At 36.6% G+C, this 21,940-nt stretch overlaps 3 protein-coding genes across 3 annotated transcripts; 1 reads left to right on the top strand and 2 right to left on the bottom strand.

The window, feature by feature from the left end:
- The first annotated feature begins 1,992 nt into the window (after positions 1-1,992).
- On the top strand, positions 1,993-6,595 carry LOC103955067 (vacuolar protein-sorting-associated protein 11 homolog). The gene is made up of 5 exons (XM_009366939.3): positions 1,993-2,488; positions 2,691-2,870; positions 2,959-3,288; positions 3,369-5,141; positions 5,816-6,595. Exons 1-5 carry the CDS (start codon positions 2,267-2,269, stop codon positions 6,170-6,172), a joined length of 2,862 nt encoding a protein of 953 aa, XP_009365214.2. The 5' UTR covers positions 1,993-2,266; the 3' UTR covers positions 6,173-6,595.
- A 422-nt stretch (positions 6,596-7,017) lies between these two features.
- Positions 7,018-8,157, bottom strand: LOC103955066. Its single transcript, XM_048578219.1, has 3 exons — positions 7,991-8,157; positions 7,590-7,889; positions 7,018-7,508 (listed from the first exon to the last, which is right to left on the bottom strand). Exons 2-3 carry the CDS (start codon positions 7,668-7,670, stop codon positions 7,218-7,220), a joined length of 372 nt encoding a protein of 123 aa, XP_048434176.1. The 5' UTR covers positions 7,671-7,889; positions 7,991-8,157; the 3' UTR covers positions 7,018-7,217.
- An 8,730-nt stretch (positions 8,158-16,887) lies between these two features.
- On the bottom strand, positions 16,888-19,075 carry LOC103955065. Its single transcript, XM_009366938.3, has 4 exons — positions 18,914-19,075; positions 18,608-18,687; positions 17,603-17,795; positions 16,888-17,218 (listed from the first exon to the last, which is right to left on the bottom strand). Exons 2-4 carry the CDS (start codon positions 18,671-18,673, stop codon positions 17,088-17,090), a joined length of 390 nt encoding a protein of 129 aa, XP_009365213.2. The 5' UTR covers positions 18,674-18,687; positions 18,914-19,075; the 3' UTR covers positions 16,888-17,087.
- Between the last annotated feature and the right edge of the window lie 2,865 nt (positions 19,076-21,940).

Below are 21,940 nucleotides of genomic sequence, written 5' to 3'. Positions count from 1 at the left end.
TAGGATCCAACATTGATCATGACAAAATAATATACGACTAATATATAAGAGTTTTCACCCTTAATATCACCAAAACTTTTTGTGATAAAACCCAACACCTAGTAACAGGTGGTTAAGTTGAGACAATATCTGCAATATTTGTGATGACCGTGATGGGCCTAAAAGGTCTATCAAAAGTGTTCAGGGTTTAGTGTAAACCCTAGACCATATATAACTTGTTTAGTTGTGGTGGTGGAGGCAATGAATTTGTGATAACGAGGGCGTGTGAAGAGGCTCCTATAGGTACCGTTTGGTACGTGGGACGGGACGGAACAGAGTGGGACAAGGCGTTCCGTCCCACGTTTGGTGCGCCTAAAACGAATGGAACGAGCTGTTCCATGGGACGAGTTTTGGGTGAATTTTCGTTCCGCCTCAACCCCCTGGAACGACTCGTTCCACATCTATGGAACACAAAATTATAACCTCTCCGTCTCCTTCTTCCTCCTCCTTGTTTCCATCCGAGGGCATCTTTGCTCCCGCTCCGTTTTGTTCCGTCCTGTCTCGTCCCGTCTCGTCCCGTCTGCATACCAAACGATACCATAACAAACTTCATGAGTCATTTCATCAAACATCTTGCTTGTTACTTTAAAGAAAATTTCAAACAGTAAGGTTAACTAGCTCCAATAAAAGCATTATAACTCTACTATTGTTGGGTTGTCAAGATTCTTAGCACGACACAAAACAACACAAGAACACGAGACGAGAAGTAACAAGTTTAAGTTGGGGATTGGAAATTAAGAGTAAATTGCAGGAATGGTGTCTCAATTTTAATCAAATTGAAGTAATGGTTCCTTAACTAAAAATTCATTACCATTGGTCCCTCAACCCATCAAAACGTGTAGCTATGGTCATTTTCATAAACTCCATCAGAATTGGCCTTTCAACTCATCAAAAACGTGTAATTATGGTCATTTTCGTCAACTTCGTCAAAATTCTTTCAAAATGTGTTATGTTGGAAGGATCATTGCTACAATTGGGTTAAAGTTGAGGAACAAAATTTTTCTTATTTGATTTTTCATATTTGTCCTTTGATTTAGCCTCATGTGCATGACACGTGACTCATTTTGACAAAAGTTCTAACGGAGTAGACAAAAATGACCATAACTGCACGTTTTGATGAGTTAAAGAATCAATAATAATAAATTTTTAGTTGAAAAATCACTGCTCTAATTGGATTAAAATTCTTAATATGGAAGGTTTAGCAACAATTTGGTAGAGTGTTTATCAATGTCCCTCAACCAAAACGCGTCCACCCTGTGTCGGGCTTCTGCATCTATTGCAAAGCAACGACTCCAAGTGGTAGGACTAAGGACAATCACTATAGGCTCACGTCATATACATGTGATGCTGGGTCAAAAGACCCATATATTTCCCATGCAGGGCATCATTTATTTTCTTAAGTTTCCTTTCGGCAATTATCGTATATTTATTTCTTTTTATTATGTAAATTATATATTATTTTTCATAAAAAGAATTATTATCGTCACTCTAAAATTATTACCAAGCACTTTCAAAAAAAAAAAAAAATATCAAGCACTCATTCTTCGTATAAAAATTAAGAGAAAAAGAGGATGTAAAATGACTTATTTAAAGTGTTAATAACAGTTTTACTTTGAAAATTAGACTTTTGTATATGAGTTCGAAATTTTGCTTGGTACAAAGGAGGTGAAATGGAAATTAGAAAGTTCTTCAATATTATTTGGTCTAGTGATATCTAATTCCTATTTAGTCAAAATAGATACTAAATTAAAATCTCACATCAAACAATTATTAGTAAAAAAACAACAAAATTCATAATGTTCTGTCGTGAGAAAATCGGTGTGCGAAAACCACTTTACACTAGATTTTAGTATGGGCCTTACTTCTCACCCATGTCTGAAGAAAATTGGGCTTCTACAAGAATGTGCCCAAATTAAGAAACTGAATAAGATCTGAAAAGGGGAGTTAACCGAACGCCTTACACATACGGCGTCGTTTATGCTTTCTTGCTCATCCGAACTACCGTTATTCTTCTGGAACGGCCGTACAACCCAGCCGATTACCAGAGAAAAGGAGGAATACGAATTTCAGACTAAGGGAGAGAGAAGAGAGAGAAAGGTATTACCTTTCTGAGTTTTTGGCGCCAAGTATTCGGCTTTTGGCCGCCGATCTCAGCTCGCGAAAACAGAGCCGTCCTATCCGGCGAGCTCGTTAAATTTGCTGAAAAAACCGAAAAGAGCTTCTCGAAATGTACCAGTGGAGGAAATTCGAGTTCTTCGAGGAGAAATTGGCTGGAAAGTGCGCGATTCCCGAGGAGGTGGAAGGGAAGATCGAGTGTTGCTCGAGCGGCAGAGGGAAGGTGGTGATCGGCTGCGACGACGGCACCGTCAGCTTCCTGGACCGCGGCCTCAACTTCAGCTACGGATTCCAAGCTCACTCCTCCTCCGCGCTCTTCCTTCAGCAGCTCAAGGTCAGCCTCCTCTCGCAATATTTTGTCTTGATTTGGTCATTTTTCTGTTTGTTTCTCGGGAAAATATGACAAACGGAAAAACAGGAAAAGAGAAAATTGGAAATTTGTTGAACTTTGATGTTTAATATTAGGATTAGTTTTTAATCTGTTTAGAGAGTGATTAGGAGGTGTGTTAATTTTGCTCTTCTTGTTGTGAAATCAGCAACGCAACTATTTGGTGACAATTGGAGAAGATGAACAAATTACTCCGCAGCAATCGGCAATGTGCCTCAAGGTTTTCGACCTGGATAGGATGCAGTCCGAGGGCACAAGCTCAAGCACAACGAGCCCTGATTGCATTGGAATCTTGAGGATATTCACTAACCAATTTCCTGAAGCAAAGGTAGTATTTGTGCCCATTGGAATTTGTGAACCCCCGAATTTGATAGAGACAATAGGGTTTTGAATCGAGTCATTGTTTATTACTGCAGATCACATCATTTTTAGTTCTAGAGGAGGCACCTCCGATACTGCTTATAGCTATTGGCTTGGATAATGGTTCAATTTACTGCATTAAAGGGGATATTGCACGAGAACGAATCACCAGGTTCAAGCTTCAGGTGGAAATCCATTCTGACAAGAGCCAGTCCTCAATTACGGGACTGGGGTTCAGAGTGGACGGTCAAGCCCTTCAGTTGTTTGCTGTTACTCCATCCTCTGTGAGCTTGTTCATCTTGCAGAATCAACCCTCAAACACAAGGCGGCAGACCCTAGATCAGATTGGAAGTAATATGAACAGTGTTGCAATGAGTGATCGCTTGGTACGCAATTCTACTTCCTTTTTCCGTTGGTGTATGTTTATGTATGCCTTAGCATTTTATTTATTTACTTATTGTGACAGGAGTTGATAATTGGTCGACCTGAGGCCGTGTATTTTTATGAAGTTGATGGGCGTGGACCATGTTGGGCTTTTGAAGGAGAAAAGAAATTTTTAGGGTGGTTTCGTGGATACCTTCTTTGTGTTATTGCAGATCAAAGAAATAGCAGCAACACTTTCAACATTTATGACTTGAAGAACCGTTTAATCGCTCACAGCCTAGCAATCAAAGAGGTTTCTCACATGCTTTGTGAATGGGGTAACATAATACTTATCATGGCTGACAAATCAGCTTTGTGCATTGGTGAGAAGGATATGGAGAGCAAGTTAGATATGCTCTTTAAGAAGAATCTTTATACTGTTGCCATCAACCTTGTTCAAAGTCAGCAAGCAGATGCTGCCGCAACTTCAGAAGTGCTGAGAAAGTATGGGGATCATCTATATAGCAAGCAAGATTATGATGAGGCAATGGCCCAGTATATCCATACCATTGGTCACCTCGAGCCTTCTTATGTGATACAGAAGTTTCTAGATGCACAACGAATCTACAACCTTACAAATTACTTGGAAAAATTGCATGAGAAGGGGCTTGCTTCCAAAGATCATACCACTCTTCTACTGAATTGCTACACCAAATTGAAAGATGTTGACAAGCTAAATGTGTTCATTAAAAGTGAGGATGGTGTTGGGGAACATAAATTTGATGTGGAGACTGCAATAAGAGTCTGCCGTGCCACCAACTACCATGAGCATGCAATGTATGTTGCTAAAAAGGCCGGGAAGCATGAATGGTACTTAAAGATCTTACTTGAAGATCTTGGCCGATATGAGGAAGCTTTGCAATATATTTCAAGCCTTGAACCAAGCCAAGCTGGAGTGACAGTGAAAGAGTATGGTAAGATTCTTATAGAGCACAAGCCTGTGGAAACAATTGAGATACTCATGAGGCTGTGCACTGAGGATGGTGAATCATCCAAGAGAGGAGCCGCTACTGCTGCATACCTGACAATGTTGCCATCTCCGGTTGATTTTCTCAACATCTTCACCCATCATCTTCCCTGGCTTATGGATTTTCTTGAAAAATATACCGACAAGGTCAAGGACTCTCCTGCACAAGTAGAAATCCATAACACGCTCTTGGAGTTGTACTTGTCCAATGACTTGAGTTTCCCATCAATATCACAAGCTGGCAATGGTGAAGATCTTAATCTCAGGGCTAGATCAGGTGCAGCTGCAACATCAAGAAGCCAGTCCAATGGGAAATTGATTGCTGATACCAAAGATTCAAACAAGGAAAAGGACCGTTTTGAAAAGCAAGAGAAAGGGCTACGACTTCTTAAGACTGCATGGCCATCTGACCTGGAATTTCCGCTTTATGATGTTGACCTTGCCATAATTCTTTGTGAAATGAATGCATTTAAGGAAGGCCTATTGTATCTCTATGAAAAATTGAAACTTTATAAAGAGGTGATTGCTTGCTACATGCAAGCTCATGACCACGAGGGTTTGATTGATTGCTGCAAACGACTAGGGGATTCAGGGAAGGGTGGGGACCCCACTCTTTGGGCAGATCTGCTAAAATATTTTGGTGAACTTGGAGAAGATTGCTCCAAAGAAGTGAAGGAAGTTTTGACATATATAGAAAGGGATGACATATTGCCTCCTATTATTGTTCTTCAAACTTTATCCAGAAATCCATGTCTCACACTCTCTGTCATTAAGGATTACATTGCCAGAAAGCTTGAACAAGAATCGAGGCTGATCGAAGAGGACCGTCGAGCAATTGAAAAGTATCAGGTTAGTCCTTACTGCAGCTGTCATTGTGAATTTATCTATTGTACCTCTGTTGTTCATTTCGCCTGCTTCCAGTAAAAGTTGGTTAACATTTTATGTTTCTTATTTACGCTTTCCTTGGAAACTTTTGTAATGGCACGAATGACGAATGTAATCTTGTCAAAGCAGTGTATAGATAATGTTGCATGGGATTCTAGTTAGGTCTGAAACTGCACAGAAAAAAGGGAAAAAATGCTCTAGTAATTTAAATAGCTATGACATGTGCATCACAAATCTAGGGACTTGATCTTTCAACATTCTCGTAACCAGTGTTCTTTGTGGGAAATTGGCATATTATTTAGCAAGTAAAAAACTAATCTGAGGAACTTTAACGTAGAAAATAAGGTTTAAACAATGGAAATTACCAAACATGTTTGGTACGAAAATTGTTCTTTACATGTTACCCCAGTAAGTGAAGCTGAGTCTTTGTCACGAAAGATACATTCAGATACATGATGGTGCTCTTCATGATTTCTGATAAGAATATTACTTTGTGTGTGGGTTACTAAATAAAGTTTTGTCAATAAATAAAATCTGCCAAACAAAATTATACTTCATGCCCTTTAGGTTTCAATCCAAACTATGTGTGGTTGTGTGCGTGTGAGAGAGGTTATCTAATGAATCCTTTCATTGTTCAGGAAACCACATCTGCAATGAGAAACGAAATTCAGGATCTTAGGACAAATGCCAGAATCTTTCAGCTCAGCAAGTGCACTGCATGCACTTTCACCCTCGATCTCCCAGCTGTGCATTTTATGTGTATCCACTCATTCCATCAGCGTTGCCTCGGGGATAATGAGAAGGAGTGTCCTGTATGTGCTCCTGAATACAAATCTGTTCTCGAAACAAAAAGAAGTCTAGAGCGGAACTCCAAAGATCAGGATCGGTTCTTCCAGCAAGTTAAAAGTTCAAAGGATGGTTTTTCTGTGATCGCTGAGTATTTTGGGAAAGGTGTGATCAGCAAAACCACTAATGGACCCACAGGTGCTTCTTGATCGGCAACAGTTCGTCAAGCTGTGACTTATGAGGGCTTGGAACTATGGAAACATGGGATGGAGCTGAGCAACTTTGGATTTTCTTCACTCGGCATTTTCGACTGGGATTGCTGCTGTTGTTCTGTTTCCCAAACTTGGGAGGTTAGTGATATTTTTTGCAGATCAAAATGGTATATCCTGAAACAATTTTGGAGATCTGCATTAACTCCAAAAAGAAACCGAAATTTGTGAGTGGATGTCATTGTTCTTTGATATTTTATTTCTAAGTCAGGAGTAAATGGCATTTTGATTTTGGAAAGGCTAGTGACCTTAGTTCTCCTCGATCTGTTTGCAGCAAAGGCGAGTCCCCAAATTGCTATCTTTGTAGAATGACCATATTTGGTTCCGTTTGAGGATCATTTCATTTTTAACCTTTAGTTTTCATTTCTGTGTTCCGATAACCATTTCGTTTTTAACCCTATACATGCATGCCAGCAGAGAATTGAGATTACAATATTCTCAAATCTAAAGATGGCAAGGACAAAATTAACAGTGCACATATTCACCTCCCGGTCGGTCACCTTGTTCAAGGCTAAAGGTTTGACCGTCTCTAGCTGTGTAATCCCCCTCGTACAGCTCTGATGAGGCACATATCAGTAACAGCTTGAAACAACTGTGTAGTGTGTGCCCTGCCCTCCATATGGGGACTCCCAACCATAACACAACTCACCCTAATGATCCGATGTTAGAACTAATTAACAAAACTAAACCTCGGAGAAAGAAAGATCTGGGTGAAGAATTTCAAATGGCAGGACGAGGGTTCACCGAGAAAATGAACATCTGAACGTAACAAAACTACACAAACATGGTTTCAAATTCATAGTTTTCTTATCTTGCTACACAAACACAATCAAGCATGCAGAACACAAAAGACATGAATCGAGCAAACAACAAAACAAAATTGAAAAACATGTCTGATTACAGCAAAAAAGTTCGTAGCAAAGAAAACTGCAAATTTCCAAATTAGCAGAAGTAAGAGTGAAAATTGGGCGCCACTCATGCTGAATTAGGAGGTGGAAGCTTCCCCAGCAGCACCTGTGGTGAGTGCAAGAATGGAATCTGTTTCCAGTCCAAATAATCCAAGTTGAGGAGCGGAACTTGGAGCTGGGCTGTCCGGGTTGCCCGAGATGTAGTCGATAAGTGGGGCAATGGATCCCTTGGCTCCAATGTCAGCATCGGGAGGCAGAATAATCTGATGACCTCCACCAGTAAGCAGCGCAGGGGCCACGATACCCTTCTTGATCTTCTCCAAATTGCCGTCATGGCATGTAATGGTAACGATGGAGTAGAGTTGGAGCTATAAGACAGAGAAGGGAAGCAATATCAATAAAACAATTAAGAACTGTAAACTAACAGTTATAATAATTATTCAATATACCAGATCATTGAACGGTCTTGATTGTATCAATCTTGGATCGATTCCAAGGGCCTCAGAGTTCAGAAGCTTATATTCAACCATCTCATAACCACCCTCCTCTTCTATATTCTTAAAAGAGATAAAGGTTCTTGCAGTCCCGATACAAACTTCTTCACCATTGTGAAGATGGTTAACACTCTTCTCACTAGAAAACCGCCAAAGGCTCCCCGAACAGTGAACCTCGGGGAAGGATCAGCCTGTTCATCCACAATGGAACAAAAAAGAACGCTTTGTTCTTTTCCGATCGAAAAGAGAAGTTTTCTGCAAAAATAACAGTAAAAATACAATAAATATATACACACATACAGGACTTCAAATTAAAAAGTAGTTAACTGTATACAACAAAAAATAGAACAAATTACCTGGCGGTATAAAAGTGGGATCCGGAAAATTCTTCTTCCCGGAGACAAGGTGTTTGATCATCTCCGCCGTTGGAAGTGGCTTTCCGATGAGCTTGTCGAACAAATAGTAAATCAGGAGAGAGTCAGGCTTGGGCTCAAATTCTAAACCCCACATTTCGAGATCCGTGGTAGTGTTGGACTCCTGGACACTTAGGTCATCTCTAACCGAGGACTGACTAGATAGCTCGTTTTAGCCCTCTGGTCCTTCAAGATATTAATATTTTAATGAACAGTACATGATCATATTTGCCTCCATCTCCAACCGAGGGTCAAAGGGCCATATGACTCGTTTTAGCCCTGTTACAAAAAACCCGAGAGCCAAAGGACCAAACATAATTTATTATTTAAAAATTACAACTTAAATTCAAATCCAACGGCTAAGTGACGTCAGCTGGCCGTTAGATTTGAACCAAATTTTGTAAAATAGAAGTTATAGGAAAAAAATAGAATTTAAAAAAAATATGAACCAAATTTTGTAAAATAGAAGTTATAGGAAAAAAAATAGAATTTAAAGAAAAATATGAACCAAATTTTGTAAAATAGAAGTTATAGGAAAAAAATAGAATTTAAAAAAAATATGAACAAAAATTTGTAAAATAGAAGTTATAGGAAAAAATAGAATTTAAAAAAAAAATGAAATAAATTTTGTAAAATAGAAGTTATAGGAAGTTATAGAAAAAAAAAAAAGCTTTAAATTCATAAAAAAAAATTGAATGCAACGGCTAGCTGACTCGGCTAGCTGTTGTATTCAAAATTTTCATATTATTCGTGTCGGTTATAACCGACACGATTGCAATTAATCAAAATTATTCCTATGTAGCTGTTACTATTCATGTCGGTTATAACCAACAGTATTGCGATAAACAAAATTATTCCTATTGGTTATGTCCAACAGGAAATCGATCAGTTTTAAGCAAAATTCTGGCCAGCTCAGGGCTAGCTGGCTGGAATGGGCTAGCCCTTTGGCCCTTTGGCCCTTTCAGATTTTGTGAGGCCCACGAGCCCTCTAGCTTAACCATCGGTTGGAGACGGTTTTCGGGCTATTTTCGGCCCTCTTACCCTCTGAATCCTTCGGTTAGAGATGACCTTAAGGCCTTATCGTACATGTTGAAATCTGATGATGCTGCCATTAAAACCTATAAAACATCCTGGTATTTAAACCCTTGGGGTCGATTTCGTTGAACATTATAAAGAACCCCATATTTACCCAAATTCAACACAGTTGGAAGTATAAAAACTAGTTCAAACTTGACCTGCACAAATTCATCAGAATTCAACCATATTTACCCAAAACAAATGAAACCCGATCTGAAAAATTAAATAAATAAAAAAAAGAGAAAAAAAAAGAGCATTGAGCTCTTCTTAACCGAGGAAAAAGCAAATGAAAGGGTTTCCTCTCACTTCTTAGATTTGAATTTTATGAATAGTAAATTTGATATCAAATTAGGTTTTTCATTATGTTGCTTGGTATAACTCCCATCTCCTTTTAGCGTAAAATATATCATGGTTGGTTTAAAATGACAATAATTAAAGATGGGAAAAGATGGAGATACCTCCTTTTCTTTTCCTTTTTCGATTTACACGATTCATGATTTGTTCTTCAGCAAGTTAAAAGTTCAAGGGATGGGTTTTCTGTCGCCGAGTATTTCGGGAAGGGGGTGAGCCGCAAAAACCACCAATGGACCACAGGTGCTTCCAGTTCTTCCAGCTGTGACTTATGAGGGCTTGGAACTGTAGAAAAATGGGATGGAACTGAGCAACTTTGGATTTCCTTCCCTCACTCGGCATATTTTCGACTGGGCAGGGCTTGCTGCTGTTGATTTGTTTCCAAAGTTCGGAAGTAAGTGATATATATATATATATATATATATTGCAGATCAAAATGGCATATCCAATCAATTTTATGGATTTGCATTAACTTGAAAAATAACAGAAATTTCTTATTTCTAAATGGAGTAACATTTAGATAAGGAAAATAAACTTGTAATTTGAATAAAAGTCAGAATTTATTAATTGACATACAACAATATCCTTGTTTGGATTCATAAGCATAGAAATTTAGAATTTCTGCATAGAAAAAAAAACTCGGAATTTGAGACATCCAATCCCCAAGTTTAAACTCCTTGTAAATATGTGTCGTTTCCCAATTTCTATGATTGAAAGTTTGAAATTAACAAATTTCACATTCATTTCCATTTTTGTAAGTTAACCAAACAAGAAAATTCACAAATTATATAAAATAAACTTCCGTCATTCTAAAATTTCTTAGTAATCTTAAATTTCTTTATCCAAACAGATTGTAAATGGCATTGTGATTATGGAAATTGGAAAGGCCAGTGATTTCTATCGGTTTTGGAAATTGGGAAGGCTAGTGATTTCTTTAGTTCTTAGTCCTCGTTTATAATCATTTCGTTTTTAACTTTCAATTTTTAATTTTGTGTTCTCATAACTATTTCGTTTTTAACCCTATACTGTGTTCTCAAATCTCAAGAGGAAAAGGACAAAACTAATTTTTGGTGTCAAACGTGAAGGGCGACTTTGATCGATTCTAGAATGCAAACTTAATAGATTAAAAATGATATCCAAAATGAAATGTAAAAATCCATAAAAAAATAAATAATAATAACAGAAACTAAGTGCAAAATTAACTAAAAGTCAGTCACCATTCATCGTCACTCTCCTCCTTCCATGGAGAAGAAGGAGAGGGAGGAGGTGCTCTGATAAACAAAGTATCGAGAGGATCACCCCCGGGCTCCGGAGCATCTAACAGTGCACATATTAGTCTAGGGCCGATAGGGAGATGTCCCGGCAAGATAAACAGCGGATCACCTCTGCTTATAGCCAATGTGGCTACCTTGCACTTCTGTTTCAGTCTCAACTCTGAGTCCTCATCTATGAATTCACAAACACACAATTTTTTGAAAAAACATCCAAGATATAGTCCCGTCACAATCAGCGTTGTAGGCTCAAGCTCCGGATTCAGGTAGTATTCCCGAATTTTAAAGCACGTCTCAGACACTGCCCTCATCGGCCTCCTAAGGTCCCTTCCATAATACCTCCACGTCCGTACATTACCAACATGAACGACAGCTACAGCATCGTCATCACTGTCACTGGACGTTTGAATGTGCACTTGTTCGTTACTAAGCAACTTCCAGTACCCATTAGAAGTTGGCCTTTCTGTTTTAACATCACCAAGAACTACCTCGGCACATATGTAGAAATATGCTGATCGGTTTTCAGCTCCATGACAGAAAAGACCTAAAAACAAAAATAATTAAACGACCAACTCTAAATATTCGATTCTTGCCAAAAACGAATTTGAACCATATTATTACTAACATATTGTGATATAGATAATATTGTTTATTCTAAAAAATTAATGAAAAATTTAGTCAAAATGATCATTTTCCAAATCCAAATTAATGAAATAATCAGTTTTTTAGTATGTCGAGGTTGATATCTGATCGATGTATGATGTGGTTCTTCATTTATTTAATTGCATTTGGGAGGGTTAATCTTACTTGGAGGAATTTGATTAGCATCTGGAGGCATGCCCTTTTGCAAGTCAATGTGTCTGATCACATCTTCCACAGGCGTTGCCCGTCCGGCCAACTTGTTAAATAAATACTTGATCAAGATCGTTTCTGGATTCGGATTGAACGATTCACCTCGCTTATTGAGATCGGCCTCCGTACATGACTCGGTCACTGTGGAAGCAGCAATAATATCAAATGAGTGATCAGTGTTGCTCATTTGTTTCCTCCCTGAAACACGAAAATTGTAATGTCCTCCTGCAAACCCTAACCCTCTGGCAGTTTCTATCTATACACGTAGGGGATTGGAGAGGTAGACTCCTGACCCACCACCTGTTGCGATGGGAGCCAATAATGTCAAGCCACCTAAGCGTTCGGTTCTATAAATTAGCTGACAGCTCTCCACGTAATTAAGATGGGGCTAGGCCCTCACCTCTATATTATACTACTTGATGAAAAACATACAAGAGAAGGACATAAAATAAACCTAGTGTTAGATTACATATTGAAATTTAAAATAAACCTAGTGTTAGATTACATATTGATTATAATCTCTTAATGTGTCCTTAATTCAAAATAATTAATGTGCATTTTATTTAATCTTAAATTTTCTATCTTCCTGTTTGGCTAACCTGTTGCTCCACAATTCATATCTTCCTGTTTGGCTAACGTGTTGGAGCAATCATCTAATGAGGTTGCCTTATCGCCCCCATATTTTTATGTTTCTCCTCCTAGTAGGGCTGCTAACCCATTAATTCAAGATGCTCAATTTGGAGATGATAAGTACACTAGGAATTACCTTTTTCAGTTTTCTATAGTCCACATGTCAAAGTACAATTTTACCCATGTATTAACAGATAGTTAACGAAAAAATCACTTTTGGACTAAATTTGCTAACCGAGTATACCACAAAAGTTTAAATCTAAGTTTTTTTAGCACAGGAGCTATCTTCCGAATATCTTATAACCACATGGATCATTTATCCAATTTGGCATCATCCAAATTCCAAGTTTATTCCCCTCATCCAAACACAAACATCATTAATTATTTCAATAATAAAATATTTTTTTTTTAATTTTTAAACATATTCATTTAGTGTTAGAAATGTTATATTTATATTTATGGCTAAATTTTTATCATATATTTTATTTTTAATTTGTACCAATTTTCTTTTAGGAAAACTAATAAAAATTGTTTGAAAACTTTGAGTTTTAACAATAAGAAAAAAATAAAAGGTAAAGTAAATAGTACCATGATTGATTTTTTAGTGTAACAGTACTGGGTTTTTCGTTAAAGTTCCTTTTTTTTTCAGTTTTTATTTGTACCCATATATTAATTTCTTTTTGTGCCCATATTTTTTAAAGTTTTTTTTGTATTTGTACCCATATTTTTTTACTTGTTTGTACCCATTTTTAATTTTGCTAAATGTACCCATGATAATGACATGTATTTATTTTATGTTTTAAAATATATCAGTAGTTATTTTTTAAAATATGTTAATAATTATGTGGATTCATTATTTTCTTGCTATAATTTTGTGAAGAACAATATTACTCTAATATTTATGTTTAAGTATATATTATATTTTAAAAAAAATATTATTTGAATTGTTTAAATTTCATATTTTGTGGGACATTAAATGCATAAATTCATGAGTTAAATCTCTTAAACGATGTTAAGGACCTCGATCAAAATATTTAAACAAAATAGGTTTCAATCTAATAATTAGGTTGATTAGGGACCATAACCAAAATGACATTTTTTTTATTAATAAATTAAACAACCAACCCTAAATAATAAGTTAGACATAAGATATCTTAATTAAACATAGCTTTTGCCTACACACTTTGTGTGTATGAACACATTTTTTAAGAAAATGAGAAAAGGGGGGAGAGAGAGAGAGAGAGAGAGAGAGAGAGAGAGAGAGAGAACGTGGGGGGAGTTGGAGGTCTTTGTTTTTTTTTTTTTTTTTAACTTTATCATTTTAAATATTAGAGATATTTTAACATCACCTATCGGTGAGGCTTCAATGAAAAACAGTAAAATTTGGACCTGTGAAATTACATTATTGCCCATCATTTTTTTGTGTGACAGAAGACTAAGTTGTTTTTCCCCCTCTTCTGGTTGACAAAGAGGGTTTCATTAATTAATAGAGATAAGGTATCTTAATTAAAACATGAATGTTTTCCAAATTTAGTAAAAATGATTATTTTCCTAATTCCAATTAATGAAATAATCCATTTCTAGTAGGAATGGCGGCCAAATGAGACAGGGATGAGCATTGGAGATCAGGAAGTACTAAAGAGTGAATGTTTTCGTTATCTTGGATCTATGTTGCAAAATAACAGAAAATTAGATGGAGATCTCAACCATAGAATACAAGCTGGATGGATGAGGTGGAAGAATACATCAAATGTGTTGTGTGATCGTCGTATGCCACTAAAGCTCACAAATTTTTTTTATAGGATGGCAATAAGGCCAACGATGCTTTATGGTATGGACTGATGGGCAGTCAAAAAACAAGAAGTGAAAAAAATAGGTCTAGCGGAGATGAGAATGATTCATTGGATTTATGGGCACACGAGAAAGGATATGATTAGGAAAAAGGATATCCAAGGTAAAGTAGTAGTGGCCGCAATTGAAGATAAGATGAGAAAAAATCGGTTAAGATAGTTTGAACATGTGAATCGAAGACATATAGGCTCTGGTTAAAATATGTGATTGTGAGACAGTGACTCAAGACAAAAGGGGTAGAGGAAAACTGTGAAAGAAACTATAAGAAATATATGAAGCACTTGAAACTAACGGAAGATTTGACGTAAAATTGAGCACAGTAGCGTTCTACGATTGAAGACTTGGCGCAAAATCGAGCACATTAACATTCTAGAATTCACAAAAACGACCGCATTTAGTAGAAAAAAACTTGATTGTGGTTTTTTTTTGTATCCATTTTTAGCATGTATCACTCGATATTTGATGATTTGATCATGAGACCATGTCTACTAGTTGGTGTAAGGCAAGGGCAAGAGCTGAAGCTTGCCCTCCGGCCCAAAATTCCTCCTCCACCCGTCTAGAGATGCAAGCGCAAATGGTGGTCCAAGCAAAATCCGCCAAAATGCCCAAGAATCTAAAGCCCAACCTTGTGTCACTCAAGGTTGATCGCGCACGATATAGAAAATTACTTGGATACGACACGACAATTATGTCGAAATTTTTTCTCTAAAGACGAGTGATTAATTAACGAGATAGATTCTTTGCCCTTCCATTTTTCATGCTCTCTTATTTTACATAGTTACGGTTAAGTCACATTAACATTTTATATTATTTTTTTTATAGAGGTAATAAGATTAAAAGAAATAATAATATAAAATATTAATGTGACTTAATCGTAATCACACAAACAGGAAGGCACGGAAAGTGACAGGGCAGATAATCTGCCTCCTTAATTAACAAGGTGTCTTAATGAACAATGAATGTGCTTTACACTATTCAGCTGACCCAGATTAGAGAGTAATTTTTCGGTGTACCCGGCACACCAAATTTTTTTGGTGTACCCTCACTCATAATGGTGAGGGTGCACCAAAAAAATTTGGTGCACCCTCACTTTTTGTACACCAAAAAAATTCTAATGAGTGAGGGTACACCAAAAAAATTTGGTGTACCCGGTACACCTAAAAATTTTTCCAGATTAGATGGTATTGTTGTCGCCAACATCTAATCATAATATATAATTAACCTTGGAAAAGGATCCTCACCAGATCTTTTTTTTTGGGATTTCGGAAATTCCGTGATCGAGATCGTTCATCGTATATCGTACAATCAGAAATCATTTAAAATTTAAAATTTAAAATTAAATATAAATAGCATCTAATAAATACCGATAGCACGATATATAATGAACGATTATGAAATTTTTGAAATCTCTAAAAAAAGAATCTAGCAAAGATCTTTTTCCATTAATCTCAAGTACACAAATGAATGAAATATTTCAAACTGTTTGACTGGAAGTGGACGAATTGACCCAGATTAACTGGAAACTACTGTTTCTTATGGAATCAGTTGTGACTGGATTCTTTCCAAAAGGGCATCCTAGGCTCTCCCTCTTCGAGGCTTCTAGCCATGATTTTCATCTTTAACCTACCACTTTGAACGTGGTCCATGTCTATATATTATCTCAGAATCTACACCTACAAAAATAGTTCACCCTAACTGACTACTTCCATAAAGGATGATTCTAATCCAAATAATTACCTAATTACAGAATATTAGGTGTCAATCACTCATGTTAAATGCCTCACAATAAAAATTCACTACATGTTCATTATCACGTATCATTAACGTGCGAGTGCACACATTCGAACTAATACAAAAAAATTGAGATATTCTTTTAATTTTGATGATTTACATGAAATAGATCAATATTTGATACCTTTTAATTCAAGTCTGCTCTTCACAAAAAGAGTTGAGAAGCCCCCACTTTAAGTCACATCTTATCCATGTCGAAAAAGGAGACATCTGTTAGCATGTTAAATAGTTGATGATGTTTTGCCACTAATCCCATATCACTGTAGTAGTCTCGTGGTAGACCATCACGGTCGACGCATACACCACCATTGCTCGAAATGATACAACTTGTACAACTTCGACAAAAACAAACACAAGCGAAGCATTCTAGCCGCCGACCATTTCCGTTCTCATCTTTGTAGGAGAAAAACTTGCGGATGTATACCTATTTTTCGTTACATTTCACGTAAGGTATACATCATGTTACATGCAAGTTCTTCTCCGTACGTGGACATCATCTCTTAGGCAATGTGTTGATGATGTGAGTCCACATCCAACTCAGCACTAGACCAAATCTATCAACATCCCCTTTTTTGGTAATGGAGAGACAGCAGAACCAAACCATGTTGTCTTTGTCTTCCATGTCTCTTACCTAATCTGAGTTTAATTAATGGCTTAACTGATAAATGGGGGTTCCAAGAACTCTTAGGATTCTTAATTAATATGCTCCCTATCACAAAATCCACCTCAACATACCCTGAACCTTGATCGCCCCCAACTTCCAAGATCTCAAAAGAGGTAAACTTGAAGAGGTATGAAGGAGAGTTATTATATATGGTTGCCGCTACACAGCCCTCTCACAGTGGGTGGAATCTACATATGCGTCCCCTGTGAGAGGGCAGCCGTATACAAGAAGTTCGCGGCGGTAAACTCGTTACTAACAAATTATCAGACTACAACTCCATTTTGTGTTTCATTAGTTTTGTGGGAAGCAGTAGCATTAGAATAATCTGCAACAAGAACTTGAACGCCTCATGGTTCTCAAAGCAAAACAATCATATAAAGATCGAAAGACCAAGGATAGATACATAAAAAGCTACAATAAACAGAGTTCTCCAGAGAAGAACAGGTAAACGTGACATATTCGAAAAAAGAAAGAAAAAAAAAGTGTTGCCCTACTTTTCTGTTCTCTAAGCAAAAATGAAAATTTAAATAGGTACATATAAGAAGATCTTTCTTTACGGTTCCAGCTTCAAGGAAACAACCCGTGATTGTCTGTTACGCTTTGCCACCTTGACGAATACTACTGAGAGGCAAGACGGCGCCCACCATGGCCTGCGGACCTTTTGCTCCCCTTTTAGGCAAGCCACTGGACATAAAAATGGTTTCAGCACACAGAGAGATGGAATCTAGGTGCAATTCAAATTTAATAGGAAAAAGGAATACAAATGTAGCTCAAGGGAACGAGACTCTAAATAGGTTCAAGTTCTAAACTTGCTAGGATAACAATATCAGAGTTTGGCAATGCTATTGAATGGGGCACGCAATACCACTTTAATACTGTTAGAGTGTTATGCTATCAGTAGACCGAATGAATGCATGAGATGAACGAAGCATGCATAGTCAACCAACATCCCCAATCAAAAACACGCTTCTCTGTATTACTTTTGGATAACCCTTTATGACAGAGAGATTATCCTAAACCTTGTTCAGATTGGGGAATAAATAAACAGAAAGGAGAGCAAGTACAGACCTTTAATTCGCCTTAGTTCCTTACACAGCGTGATAAAATCTCCCCATTTCATGTGGCAACGTCTTATAAACCGAAGGATCTGCTCAGTAGTAAACATTGACATGCCTTCCAGGTATTCTCCATTGACACCATTTTCTTTAAAAGTTTGCCGGTAACTGCCCAGTTTTATTTCTTCCAACCACAAACCAACATCCTGTAAACAATAGGAAAAATACATGAGAATGCATGTGACTTGGCCATACACATCTTCTTATTTATTGATGGCCAAGAAGGATGTATATAAGGCATTGACTGGGGCACAGAGCTTAGAGCAACTAGACTTATTTTTCTCTTTTAAATTTATCAGACTTGATCAATATCACCGGACATTGCTTCACATAGTACAGCGCAAAGAGAAACTTAGTCCATCATTCTACAACCAGAAAAAACCAATTTCCATAACCCAATGCGAGGAGGGTACTGACTAAAGTGAACAGAAAAGGATAATACGGTCTTGTACCACCAACAAAATTTTGCTCTGTATCACTTTTGGGATAGTTTTATATAAATTTATAAACTTACAAAGGTGTCAAAGGTTTGACATCCCAAAGGATCATACACTGGAAAAAGAAAATCGTGTGTATTCTAAGAAGAGTAGTAGCTGGAGAAGGATGAACCGATGAGTGAAGGAAGTTTTACATAACTAACCCAAAATTATTTCCTACTATTTAGAGTATTAAAGATGATAAGCAGATTAAATCAAAGTATTCTCTAATTTGATTAGCAGATTAAAATGCTCTATTCTACAATCACCACAACCAAAACCTACCACTTTACAATTGTCACATGTAATTCAACAGAACCCCATCAAAATGTATGAACAAACAAGAAAATCAACAGAATATGAAAATTAAACAACAATTATCCAACACCAACGAAACAAGATCTACTTAATTGAATGAGATATGTCCAAATTCCAAACAAGGGCACAAATAAAATGGATAAAAAGTATGGAAATTGGTTTACCTCAACAGTCCAAATGAAGAAATCAAGAGGCTCAGGTGGGTGCTCTTCGCTCATCTGCCTAATCATTTCCCTTTTAACACCTTCAATCATTCACAAAAACACACAGATTATACAAAAAGTCAAGAACTTTAGCATAAAACTACACAAAAATAAACAAAAAATAAAAATAAAATAAATACAAGTTTGGTGTGTAAGACTAGTGACAGTTGGTAAGATCCGATATTTGTTGATTTTGGCTTTGTCTGTATTTTCTGGGAGACCAATCAGAAAGTAAGAGAGAAAGCTGGATTGGATTGAGGGACTTACCGTGTGGAAGGTGAGTGAGAATTTTGAAGGGTATAAATTCTTCTCTGCATTTGTTTCAGAGCTGCTTGGAGAAAGAAAAAGAGACAAAGAAAGAAGAGTGAGAGAGAGAGTAATGAATAATGAGAAAGAAAGTCTGACGCTGATGACTCATTTGCTTTTCCTACTTTCTTGAACCTCGCCCACTCTTTTATTTTTCTGTCTCTGAATGGATTTGATGAGTCATTATTCCACACCCTCTAATTTTTTTCATTTTCCTTTTAATTTATCATATAGATTTATGATCTATTTGCACTGCAATTTCGTTTTGTTAGGCTTGATAATTTTTTGCACAATCCTTCAATTGGATATGAAGTGACAAGAAAATAATAGATTTCGAGTTAACTTGTTAACAAGTTAGGTCGTCGTTAACGAGTTGGGTCGTTATTGGATCATACGTTAAGAAGCTAATAAGATATTATTTACCATATCTAGACATTAGACATGATAATTTCTTACATGACATGTTAACCCCATGCAAAATGACACGACCCATTTCTTGCATGACTTGTTAACCTCGTACAAAATGAAACAACCTATTAACGAATCAGATCATTACTGGATCACTTGTTAGAAACTCATTAAAATAACAAGTTTGAAATGACACAACTGTTAAGATAACAAATGTGAACGAAAACGATACAAACACGACAAACGTGATGTGTTTGCTAGGCCTACTTTTGGTCATGTTTTTTTTTTTTGACTGAAGTTTGGGTGGATTATGGGGTAAGACTGAATTGGAGAGGGAAACGCTACTCAAGTTCTATGTTTGGTGCTTCAATGGACCGAAATGGACGGCTCAATTGAAATATTTCATTCAGGTGGAAGACTACGAAGGCGACAAGTTGGACCGACCAATCGAAACCACCTGGGCCGTTGATGAATTTGGTGGTCATCAGAGTTGACGGTGGAGATGGTAGTTTTTATGGTGCCACAAGGTGAACAGCTACATGTGCAGCACGTGTCAGCAGCGTTGCTTACGTTGCGCTATCATTGTCTGTGGACCACATAGGAAATAATTCCTCCTAAAACCACTAATTATGTTATTATTTTATGTGCTTATATTGTCAGTTGTCACCCCTTTCAACTTACACCCACTTTCTATTGAATTTCACATTACAAATTTGATGACATTACTGTTTTTTTAATAAAAAAATTTACTATTATTAAATAGAGAAGAGAGAGTTCGAAACTATTACATAAATTTGAAAAAATAAGAAATAAGAGTTTCAAACCCAAAACGTATAAATAAAACACCATCACTAACCATTAAGATGTTTGACCCTGTGCAAATTTAATGACACTATTTAAATGATAATATTATGAAATTAATTTTTCTTAGTTTTCTTTTTCTCTTCCAACGAACATTTAACACATGAGAATATATAAGGTGAATTATTAGTGTTGGCAACCACAACAAGTGGCCTGGTGGTAAGGGCGTGGACTGCGGCTCCCCAACAAACAAAAAAATGTGGAAGGTCACGAGTTCGATGCTCCGAGCTAGTGAGTCTGCTTGACTGAGGGCATTGTCAGGATGAAATTTCTCATAGCCTCTCCGGACCCGGAAGGGACGGATTCTGCTTTGACTGTGGGCATCACCAGGATGAAATTTCTCATAGCCTTAATCGTGACCTACCACCAGTTATATTAAAAGAAAGAAAGAAAGAAAAATATTAGTGTTGGCATTGTTGAAAATTTGAAACCCATCCACCATTCGAAGGGACAACCAAACCCACCCAAAACATTTTTAGGCAGGTTGGGTTAGGCGGTTCCACGGGTTAAGGTGTAATTGTATTTTTCTTCTTAATTCTAATGCAATAATGAGTGAAAATATCAAAGGTCTATGTTGTATTTGAAATTCTGTGAATTTGGTGTAACGTGTACATAATTTTAAATAATCATTTAAATGAAGTATAAATACATGAATGTGTTTAAGAATTATTATATGCACATTTCATAGAGCGGTTAAGTTAATTTCAATCAAATTAATAATATTTCAAGCCAGTCACTCGTATATTAAATATTAGGATTTCCATAAATATATGATAAAATAGTTTTAGTGTATACCCAACCAGCCAACCCATTTCTCATGTAATTCAATGAACCCAACCCATCTCCCCAGTTATTGGGTCATTTGCACTTAATCCAATGTGGACCTACAACGAGCTTTCCAAGAGCACTCCAACTTCAAGTCTTTCTTTAGACCAACTTCAATAATGGACTAAAAATCAAATTACCTTCTAAATTTTCCTTCCAAACCCAATCCAATATAAGGGGAAAATTTGACCTAAATGCTAAATGCTAAATGTTAAACCAATGTCAAATTCCTCCCAAAATTTAGCCCAAAAATCAAAGTGAACTCCACCCAATATTTATCGGAATTAAAATTTTTTTAAATTAAAATGTTCATAAAATTAATTTACGATAATCTACATATTTATTTATTTTTTAAAAAAAAATTAACAAAAAAAATAGCCTAAGTTCATTCTTTAATAATTCCGGGCTAAAATTTTAGGCTAGAACGGTTGGAGCAGAAAAGCTATTTCTGAACTAAAAGTTAAATTTTTCGGACTAAAATATTTGATTTTTAACCTAACCATTAGATATGGTCTTATGTGTTTTTCCTTCTCACGAATAGGGTTTGGCCATCAAAACTAGCCCAAAGGCAGTCCGACTACAAGCATAGTCCAAATAAAAATACAACGAAAAGTTTAAAAAGAGCAAGTCCACAACAACAGAAGCCCTAAATTTGAAAGCTTGTTGCCTTCACTACAGCAGCTGAGCCGCCATCGCCCATCCACCACCACCCCAAGAGGAAGAACCTGTAATTTTCATCTAAATAGAATTTTAATGAGTTTTCATCAAATATAGCCAATATTTGCCCCCTTCAATTTAGAAAATATGATAGTTTTCCGTTTAATATTACGGTGTAGCGGTATCATAGCCATAGATTTTATATTGGTGATGGACTGTTATATAATTATTTGCATC

The sequence above is a fragment of a genome, unplaced genomic scaffold, assembly GCF_019419815.1.
Source record: "Pyrus x bretschneideri cultivar Hongxiangsu unplaced genomic scaffold, Pyrus_bretschneideri_v1 Contig12, whole genome shotgun sequence".
NCBI lineage: Eukaryota > Viridiplantae > Streptophyta > Magnoliopsida > Rosales > Rosaceae > Pyrus > Pyrus x bretschneideri.
This window is presented reverse-complemented; position numbering and strand designations above follow the sequence as displayed.